The sequence below is a fragment of the Camelina sativa genome, chromosome 15 (assembly GCF_000633955.1).
Source record: "Camelina sativa cultivar DH55 chromosome 15, Cs, whole genome shotgun sequence".
NCBI lineage: Eukaryota > Viridiplantae > Streptophyta > Magnoliopsida > Brassicales > Brassicaceae > Camelina > Camelina sativa.
In genome coordinates, this window is record NC_025699.1 from 10,735,105 (window position 1) to 10,745,858 (window position 10,754).

The window sequence follows — 10,754 nt, forward strand, 5'->3', positions numbered from 1 at the left end:
TTTTTTTTTTTTTTTTTTTTTTTTTTTTTTTTTTTTTTTGTGATTACCATCAAACTATGTAGTACAAGAATTGTGAGATTGACTCCGATTGAGAAACTACTAATGTTTAAACAAATGAGGATTGTAAATTGGCTTTTTCCCCATTTATAATTTGATCTAATAGTAACATTTATTGTAAGGACATGAAGCAAAATTAATGAGGTTTTTTTAATTGTTGGTAAAAAGAGAGATTGAATCTAACAAAACTGGTTTTTAGAAGCCAAAAGGAGACTTAGCCCGGGTTCCTCCTTCACCATACTGCTCGTTCCATTTTCTCAATTCGTTCATTGTTGTTGCATCATACGCCACAGATGGACTTACCTGCAGTTGCATTCAATAAATGAGGCAATTTCGATATTGCAAACGACAGAACAAAAAACATAAACATAAGTAGAGATGATGTTTTCTTTTAGATATTGATACAATACCTTAGCCTTTGATTGGATGAAGTCGTCCAAACTCAGAGGCCGTAGATCAGGAGCTGCATTTGCTACCGAACCCTGAGGATTTGGCATTGCAAAAGCATTAAGTGATTGTGATTGAAACAAAAATTCTTTTCCACAACAACAATCAATGCATGTTGTTACCTTGTTTTCTTCTTGTAACAATTCTTGAACAGGTCTGTATGCCGCAGCTATGCATAGATTCTAAAATGTAAATATGAAACGGAATTAGAAATAATCTTAAACTTTTAGAGGTGTCAATCTTACTCAAACTTGTAAATTAAACTGCAAATGACCAAACCTTGAGATCGCTTCCTGAGTATCCTTCGGTTTCCTTTGCAAGTTTATCAAACTCGAAACCAGTTTCAAGATTTTCTGGAGTAAGAAATATCTTCAAAATCTTCAATCTGTTTTCCGCATCTGGTAAATCTACATATATCCTATAAACAGAAAGCCCCAAAGGAAAAAAAAACAAACGTCAAAATGAGAAGACGGATATTCCAACCGAAGGCGAAATTGAAAAACTAAAGTGAGGGTTCTACCGTCTTGGTAGCCGACGAATGACAGCATCATCAAGATCAAAAGGTCGGTTGGTGGCACCGAGAATGAGTATTCTTTGGCTATCTTTTGACCTGAGTCCATCCCAAGCTGCCATAAACTCGTTTCTCATTCTTCGGGTTGCCTCGTGCTCAAAAGCACCACCACGCGCACCCAACAAACTGTCAACCTACCCGACAATAATAAAAGGAATCACAGTCAGTCCTCGAGAAATACATTTTACCTCATCAATAAAGCTAAACAATTTCTCACCTCATCAACAAATATAATTACAGGCGCTAGTTTGCTTGCAAAGGAGAATAAAGCCTTCGTGAGCTTCTCTGCATCTCCAAACCACTGTGCCAAGCAATGGACGAAGTTGACTTAGTCAGAACCAATGAAAGGCGATGGAAAGAGATTATAGACCACATTTAGTCTATGGTAAAGTTATTTTATAAGTCATTTGATAATCATTGTAACAGTGCCATACAGCATACTAAGCTTCCATGTACCTTTGAGGTAAGTGTTGAGCCAGTTATGCTAATAAAGTTTGCCCCTGCTTCTGTTGCAAGCGCCTTGGCGAGTAGCGTTTTACCCGTACCAGGAGGACCAAAAAGCAATATACCTTTACACGGCTGAATATGAAAGACTCACGCCATCAGGAAAACCAAGCCGAGGAAATTAAAGTCCATAGCCAAGAAAATAATAACAGAATGTAATACCCGCAAGAGATTTCCACGCGTGAAAAGCTCTGGTCTTCTCATGGGAAGAATGACCAACTCATTTAATGTCTTCTTTACATGTTCAAGAGCACCAATGTCGTCAAACTTGACCCCGATTTCTCCAGGAGCAACCACAGCTGACACAAAATTGGTTTCATACTCATCCTTTGCAATATTCTGCTAAAACAAAAAATCTCTGTTAACATCATTATTATTCAACAGTAATCACTAATCAACATCCATTTGTCAGACTACCAGAGGGGGAAGAAACTAAACCTTCAAGTTATGTGAGGGCTTTCGAGAAATATCTTCTTGTGCTTGTAACCTTTTAACTGAAATCTCAATGCTTCAAAAGAGGAAGACAATAAAGTTAGATAAAATAAAATAAAGGATAAATTAGACCCCAAAGATCAATCAACAACCATCCCATTACCTTTCACGGGGCAAAATCAGGCGGCCTTCTTTAACCGCTGGGTCAGGACAAGTAGATAAATAATGATTTCTGGCCCAGCCAATAACTTTCTCCGCTCCTGTAGAAACAGTATAAATAAATTTATGAGCTCTCTTGGTCACAACATAAGTAATTGCGTTTCCATCACAGAAAGCAAGAATTCAAGTCATACGATTGCATCAAAATAAGAGACAGTGGCAAATATTAATGTCTATCACATGGGACTGCATCCTGTTTCATTTAATGTGATCATAATATAAACTATAGGGATTCAAAAAATGTCAATCAGATCCAGGGGAATGTACAAGATCTAAATATATGCGTGCAAGTAACTGATGTCTCCTAATAACCAGATTCTGGCCATAACAACAGCAATTACATACATAACAGATAGTAAAGGAAGCTTGATATCCTGAACAAGCAACTCTATTCAGACACAACACTGCTAAGACATAACGAGTAAACACATACATAATAAACCAGGTATTCATAGGAGTTACACACTTTGCTTTGTCAATATCACGCCATCGGTGTTCACTTGGTACAAGTCTGTGCATAATAACTCGTTTTCCTCAAGCACCTAGGGAGAAAGTTCTCAAAGTGTTACAATGATTATGAGAACATTCGGAAATTAACTCCATTTCTCCAAACGAGATTCAATCTAGAACTATGTACCTTAAGTAGCTCATTCAAATTGCTCCGTGATATCACAATTCTTCTATCTTCTCCAAGTTGTTTGTTGAATACTACAAGGTTATCTTCTTCCTGCACCAAAATTAGAAAAGAAAAAAGCAAGAACAACATTATTAAACAAGACACATGGAACAAGCAGATAGCGGTATGTGGGATTTGCATCCCAGAATATTAATTGCAAATGAATCATTGAAAGAAGTTTGCATATAGTGTCAAATAGCTTTCCTACTTTCTCCTCATTTTCGTACATTGGAGGAATTAACAGAGATATCTTCAATAGACATTATCTGATTCTGAACCAGTCTATGCAATCTCAAGTAAGTAAGAAAAAAGTCAAAAACACACCGATGCAATTTTCATTGATTTTTAAAAATCAAGTAAGAAAGTTCTCAGAAGTCTTTAAGGCAATACCTTCGGAGGGAGTAGGGTCATAACATTAGTGAAGAGTTTGTATATATCATTATCCTCTGATGTTTTCCTTCCCGTGAGTCCCTCAGTGAGACGCTTCAACGGAAGAGGCTGCAAAACACAATATAATAAATATTTTGGTGTAGGGTTTGGGATTTATAAAATGCAGAGCAACAAATTGATATGTAGTAAATAATGTCAAGAAGATGATGCAAAGCATGCAAGTCCACATTTAGAGTCTTGCACATACGAAGCTAATTTAATCAGAACTCCACAAGTATCATAATGCGATTGATACAAAATCAGGATTCAATGCAAGTTCAAGATGTTGAATACATTGATAGTGTTAGTAATTGATGTGCATACGAGACCAATTATTCAAGAAATTACCACAATAGATACATACTAAGACTGTCAATTAAAGTTAATTTTATATTTAGCAACATACCAGTTTCGCAAGACGGCCAAAGTTTGGAAGTATCATCGTCTGTCCACAAACAAAAAAGGTCAAAAGAAGAAAAAAAGCAAACAATTTGTTTACTGATCAATAACAAAAGAAGAGCCAATAAAAAATAACAAAAGAAGAGCCAATGAAAAATGACACGTGAGAAAGGCTTACAAATTTCTCCCTCTCTTTTGAGCCTGTTTCAATCTTGTTCCGTCCGCAGATCATAACAACAGGACCTGACAGTTTATCAAACATTTCCTGAACTTTGTCTACAAACTCATTTCGTTTTGACTTAGGTACAGCTCTGGACATCCACTGGGACAAGTCGGGAAAATAGACGATAAGTGGTTGCGTGGATTGCAAAACCTACAAACACAGGAAAACAAAATGAAATAAATCAACGCCACTTCAAGTTATATGTGTCTTGGCGAAAGTGTCTGCTAACAGCATTCAAAGTCAAGCTGCTTTAGGTTTCCGAAAAACCCAGCATATGTTGAACAATCCATATATTTAAGTTTCAAATTAAACTAAATATAATGCACTTACTACTGCTGGATTTATCTGGTCTGAACTATCATATAAGCCCTATGTACTATATTAGCTGAAAAGCAATTTCTTTTTGTAGCTTCCACACATGACATACCTCACTTAAAGCCTCCATGGCGATATAGCCATCTTCTGCCTGCATATCCAAATCATGCTTTAGGTCTCCAACTGCACAGACAATATATAAGTTAACTACAACTACGTAAAATGTCAATTGTCTACATACAGATTCTCCAAATATACAACAATCACACATCAACCATATAGGATGCCATGAAGAAAATATACCATCTATCCAGTGCATATGTAGCTTATGGGAGTGCTCTGTTGGTTTCTTCTCGCTTTCCTCTGACGAAGTATAGTCAAATATGACTGCAACACGGTTTCCACTCACCTCATAGACCTCTCCACGCTGTCCGCTAGATAATGGCCTGTAGGTATATAAATTTAGGTTGAAACAAAGCATAGGGCATCTACTATCCTTCATCCATAACATTTAGCATGCCATGGAAGTTTCTTACTTACAGAGCACTGTGAGTTAAAAATGTGTGCCAAAAAGATCAAATGTTCAGATATTACATTTGCAGGCATGTCAAATTGCTGAAGAAACCATGGATGGTATACTATTATGAGATACAGTATCATCAACCTAATGATGATATTAATCATTTAGTTAAGCAAAGGTATCGTGAGTTGCAGAGCTCACAAATAAATGAACACGTCATACAGAAAACTGTCATGGATGGCAGCAGTTTCATACACATCCAATCCTACACCAGAACTACTCAAACTAAATGCACTTAAATCATTACCAAAGGCATATCCAAACAATCACATTTAAGGTCCATGTGGCAGTTGATGAGAAAAATACTACTAACATGAATAGGCAGAACAAGCAGAGATCAAGTCAAATAATATGAGACAGTCCTAAATATTATAGCGTACTATTCTTCAGCAATTTGTGATGAACATTTAAATCTTAAGTACAATGTTAGAGAATAATTATCACACAAATGAATCAGTAAACTACCTGTGCTTTGCATCACCCTTCTTAGAAGACCCAACATATTTTACTCGATCTCCTGCAAAAATGTAATCACCAGTAGAAATGAGGAAAAAGGACAGCACAAAGAGAACTTAGCAGTCTGACAAATAGATGATGCAAGAGTGAATGACTACGAGAGAAAGACAACACCAAGAACAGTATGACTAGATAGGATAAAAGTTACTAAATTAAACTGATACATTCAAGTCTACCTAGCACTGATAATGATGAAGATGCCTTCTAGAGCCTTGATTTTCATGATTACCTTTCTTTGCTGGTCGTCTGGCTTTATCAGAATGCTCAACAGCTGCCGCTTCACATGCTTCACCAGAACTTTGTAATTCCTCAGCTACTAACTGCCAAAATTTAGAGCAGATGAGAATATATTCAGCGATTTCTGATACTCAATTTAACGCAATCAGGAAAAGAACAATCAGTAAAGAGTTTTGGAACAATTTTCTTGAATCTCACATGATGCAATCATACCTTTTCAAACTCCTCAAGTTTTGGAACAATTTTCTTGATCGCTTCCTCAGAAACCTCGAGGCAAGCTTCATCATTTTCACTCCCATCTGTTTTCGCTTCAGAATCCTCCTCATTATGACCACCAGATTCGTCTTCAGCTTCAGACTCTGTCGTACTCTCATCTGCTTCCGCGTCTGCATTCTCACCATCAGATTCAGAATCTTCATTGTAGTCATCAGCAAAATCCTGATCCAGAATCAACAAAGATTATAAAAACACACGGAAAACAGAAAAAAAAAAATGGTGGAATGTAATTTGCAAATTACTCATAAGAATCTCACATATGGCGCAAGAACACTGCTGTCAAGTATCAATAGGGGAGCTTGTACATCTCGAGCAAGTGCTCTTACCAACCTCTCCCGGTAAAGCTCAGTACCTGAATAAACATCAAAATATTTCTTGGTCATCTAACATTTCCTAGATAATTATACTTTGATAACAGAAGCGCAACATCAAATACTGGTCTACTTTTTTACTATAGTCAAAAGCAAACCTGGGACACTCTGGAGCAATATTCTTCCACTTGAAGAATCTAAACGAGCACCATATATGGAAGTGGCATTCTTCTGCCTTATATGTGAGGTAACACACTCCACCAAAATATTTTTCGTGTGGTCGCTGTGAAAGGAGCATAAGCAGAATCCATAAGTGGAAATGCAGAAAAAAAAAACACAATAACAGAGAAAAAAAGACATGTTGTAGATTATTATTATTACTGGATATAGTAAGGGAAAGTCTCCCACGAAAGCTGTAATTTTTCCCAAGGTTGAACTCTCCGTAAGAATTCATTTTTGAATCTTTCTCGTCTATTAAGCAAAGGTGACTCCTTCTTTTTGCATTCACTTGCAAGCTTCTCATTATTGAGCCATTCTATTTGGTCTTGTTCACCAAGTTGAGCATGAGAATCTAAATGCCCAACACCGGTATTACTTTTCTCCTTCCCGGTTTTGCCATCATCTACGCCATTCCCTTTGTTCAAAGAGATATGTTTATCCTCACTAGCATTCCTTCCATCACCTTCAGAACTAAAACTACGCAACTGGCTATTCTTCAAATTACTTAAACAATTTCCCGAGGCGATAGTACCAACGCGGGGATAAAATGAACCGAGGAGAGACTTTCTTGTCAAATTTGCACTTCTGGTTAAATGATCTGTGAATCCATGAGATCTGGAGACAGTATAGTTCCGAATGGCTGGCCTAACTAAGTATTTGGCTTGCTGCAATAACAAACCCCATCTCTGGTTCCTCTTTAATGCCCTTGTATACATCACAAAGTCCCTTCTCTCAAATTCCAATATTACTACAAACAAAGAAACAAAACATATGTCATTGATTTTGCAGGGTCCATTTCTTGCACCACCTAACCTATCTATAAGCATTGAAACATGTAAGTACACCACTTTAGAAAACCAAACCCGAAATAAAGATCAATGCAACAAACATGCTCGGGTAAAAACACACAGATTCTATAAAAAAAGATTCTTTCGACTTGAGGAATAACACACACTTCAAGAACAGAACAGACATTAGAATTAAAGAAATGATTTTACCGCATAATGGCACAATCCTATGTAACAAAAAAACGCAATGAAATATTGGCATCAACATATAAACGATGGTTATTCAGGTGATATCGTCAATAGATAATACAAAACACGAACCTTGTTCTAACAGAGATGGACAAAACCAGTTCTATTCATTCCCCAAGTGATACAAATTCAATCAGGCTTGAAGCAAAGAAGAGACGTAATTAAGGAACGAGATAGGGTGAAGATAGAGCATCCCGACAGAGGAGAGAGAGAGAGAGAGAAGACCGATCTGAGTAGGTTCTTCTCAAGAAGCTATGGGTTTCGCGAGCTCAGCTCCGTCGATACAGTTATGTCGTTTTGACGCAGAATTGCTAATCATATGGATATGGGCCGAAATTTTACAGGCCCATTAAACAATTAGAGTCGGTATTAGACAAAAAAGCCCTAGAAATTGTCGGATTTTACAATCGTACCCCTCAGTTAAAGCCGCGCTTATCTCGAACATCTACTTGAAGGGAGAGAGAGAGAAGAAGCCTTTGGGGAAAAAAAAAAATCAATCGAAACGAAAACCCTAGGAGAGAGAAACATACAAAATCTACACGGAGGCTTATGGCGACAGCGAATCCTGGCCGTGGAGGTGGTGGTAGAAGAGGCGGTGGACCGATGGATGACGATAAGTTGGTCTTCGAGACGACGGAAGGGATCGAGCCCATCACGAGCTTCAATGATATGGGCATTAAGGAAGATGTGCTTCGCGGTGTTTACGAATACGGTTTCGAGAAGCCTTCCGCGATCCAGCAGAGGGCTGTTATGCCGATTCTTCAAGGGCGTGATGTTATTGCTCAAGCTCAGTCTGGTACTGGGAAGACATCTATGATTGCTCTCTCCGTTTGCCAAGTCGTTGACACTTCCTCTAGAGAGTATGTTTCTCTGTTCCATTTTGCTGGCGAAACCCTAATTTCAAAAATTGAAATTTACTTGCTTTACTCGGATTTGCATTTTTAGGGTTTGTTTCTTATCAATTTTGTCCAATTGGTTGGTGGTTTGTGTGACTTGTAGATTTCGATTATCTGACTTATAGAAACTTAGCTGTTAATTAGTAAAATGTGTACAATAGTGTGTTTTTTAGGAGAAGTTGTCATATGTGTTCTGGTTTATCTATTAGAGTGATTGAGTAATACTTTATTTAGGATGGAAGATATTTTATAAAGGTTTTAATCATCGATTTGGTATCTTTGATGACTGCAGGGTTCAGGCCTTGATATTATCACCAACAAGAGAGCTGGCTACACAAACGGAGAGGACGATACAAGCTATCGGATTACATGCTAACATTCAGGCACATGCATGCATCGGTGGGAAGAGCGTTGGAGAAGACATCAGGAAGCTAGAGCATGGTGTCCATGTTGTGTCTGGGACACCTGGTCGTGTCTGTGATATGATTAAGAGGAGAAGTCTACGAACCAGAGCTATTAAACTTCTGATTCTTGATGAATCTGATGAAATGCTGAGCAGAGGGTTTAAGGACCAAATCTATGATGTTTACAGATATCTTCCACCCGATCTTCAGGTGCAATTTCACTGCTCAAATTTATTTGTTGGTTAACTCGTGTTTTTTTAGCTGTTATGTCATTGGATTGATAGGATTTTCATGTGTTAAAATTCTTTTAGCCACTGCTATGTTGCTAGTATGTTCCATGTGCAGATTTGGTAGCTATTAACTGTTTTATGACGAGCCAAATTCCATTCTATGATAATTCATTCTAATACGTTTGTTCATAGGTTTGCTTGGTTTCTGCAACTCTTCCTCACGAGATTTTGGAGATGACATCCAAGTTTATGACAGAGCCAGTGAAGATACTTGTGAAGCGTGATGAGTTGACTCTTGAAGTATGTTTCTGGTTATGTATGCTCTTTGATAGTTATATAGTCTACACTAGGGTCAAACTCATACAATTCACTGGCTAACTTTTGTAAAATCTTTTCAGGGAATCAAACAATTTTTTGTTGCTGTTGAGAAGGAGGAGTGGAAGTTTGATACACTTTGTGATCTTTATGACACACTTACTATCACTCAAGCTGTTATCTTCTGCAATACAAAACGAAAGGTAATTCTGGTTCTCATCTTAAGCTATGCAATTGTACCTATTTAAAACGTTTTAGCTGATCTAGTATTTTAATTTTGTTAAAATTAAGCTTCTAGCGCTGTAATCTTAACTTTATTTGCAACCTCATAAATGCTCAAAATTTTATACACTTCTGTGAATATGTAGGTGTTTATTCCTAAAAGAATTTAACAATACAACTCCCCTGCGCAAGTGTACTTGCAATCTGTACCCACCTGCAAATATCTAGTACATTATTTGGCCTCCTAATATATTGTGTGATGCTGTAGACCAATCCTGATGCTTATTCCTAAAAGAAACTAACAATACAACTCCACTGCTCAAGAGTACTTGCAATCTGTACTCATCTGCAGATATCTAGTAGATTACTTGGCCTCCTAGTATATCCTGTGATGCTGTATACCAATCCTGATGCTTTTTGGACTTCTTTGACTAGGGTTTACTTCTTGGATTATGGTTTCATTTCAATATTATTAACTCTATCTCTGCATTTGTTATAGGTGGAGTGGCTAGGTGAGAAAATGAGAAGTAACAACTTCACAGTCTCATCAATGCACGGGGACATGCCTCAGAAGGAGAGAGACGAGATCATGAATCAGTTTCGGTCAGGTGACAGTCGTGTTTTGATCACAACAGATGTATGGGCACGTGGGATTGATGTGCAGCAAGTAAGTCATTACTTATCCGCTACATCTTTTGTGTAGATAACAATGCAGGAAGAAAAAAATTTCAATTTCTGTTACTAAAGGTCTCAGATTATGTGACATATTCTTATGATAGAGTTGAATTGACATGAGAATCTTTCTTTTATCAGGTTTCTCTTGTCATCAATTATGATCTCCCGAACAACCGTGAGCTCTACATCCATCGCATTGGTCGGTCTGGTCGTTTTGGGCGTAAGGTATGTAATTTATTCTAATATCTGCGTTGTTTGTTTACTGTTGACATAGCGCACACACCTCTGAACTATATTTCCTTTCCCGGAGATACTAAATGGATATCTTTTTAAACAACTTCATGGTTATCATTGTAGGGTGTTGCAATCAACTTTGTTAAGAGCGACGATATCAAGATCCTCCGAGACATTGAGCAGTACTACAGTACCCAGATTGATGAGATGCCAATGAATGTAGCTGATCTCATCTAGAAGACCATGTCCGAGATTTTTGTGCTTTCAGCGGGAAGTTGTCTGGGATGAGAAAGTACTGTTCAGAGCTTCTGTCAAATTATTGCGCTATTT

At 37.5% G+C, this 10,754-nt stretch overlaps 2 protein-coding genes across 4 annotated transcripts in view; one reads left to right on the top strand and one right to left on the bottom strand.

Annotated features, from left to right (window-relative positions):
- LOC104746369 lies at positions 89 to 7,567 on the bottom strand (the record flags this gene model as incomplete). The annotated part of the gene is given in 24 exon segments (XM_010467829.2): positions 89 to 360; positions 468 to 539; positions 627 to 686; positions 784 to 922; positions 1,025 to 1,209; positions 1,293 to 1,376; positions 1,532 to 1,654; positions 1,742 to 1,918; positions 2,018 to 2,087; positions 2,175 to 2,271; positions 2,697 to 2,772; positions 2,868 to 2,957; positions 3,297 to 3,404; positions 3,742 to 3,780; positions 3,913 to 4,107; positions 4,385 to 4,455; positions 4,576 to 4,718; positions 5,318 to 5,369; positions 5,598 to 5,688; positions 5,819 to 6,043; positions 6,139 to 6,233; positions 6,351 to 6,475; positions 6,574 to 7,159; positions 7,521 to 7,567. Coding segments are annotated over 23 exon segments (2,979 nt in total). The 3' UTR covers positions 89 to 252.
- LOC104746372 (DEAD-box ATP-dependent RNA helicase 2-like) overlaps positions 7,906 to 10,754 on the top strand; it is a 7,029-nt gene continuing 4,180 nt past the window's right edge. Inside the window, exons 1-7 of one of the 3 annotated variants that reach the window (XM_019236868.1) lie at positions 7,907 to 8,308; positions 8,637 to 8,958; positions 9,171 to 9,278; positions 9,377 to 9,496; positions 10,015 to 10,182; positions 10,329 to 10,415; positions 10,548 to 10,748. In XM_019236868.1, coding sequence (XP_019092413.1) covers positions 7,998 to 8,308; positions 8,637 to 8,958; positions 9,171 to 9,278; positions 9,377 to 9,496; positions 10,015 to 10,182; positions 10,329 to 10,415; positions 10,548 to 10,661 — 1,230 coding nt within the window. In that variant the 5' untranslated portion in view covers positions 7,907 to 7,997 and the 3' untranslated portion in view covers positions 10,662 to 10,748. Of the gene's footprint in view, positions 8,309 to 8,636; positions 8,959 to 9,170; positions 9,279 to 9,376; positions 9,497 to 10,014; positions 10,183 to 10,328; positions 10,416 to 10,547; positions 10,749 to 10,754 lie in introns of those variants that run through there. The other 2 variants (XM_010467832.2, XM_019236869.1) reach the window with 2 other exon arrangements.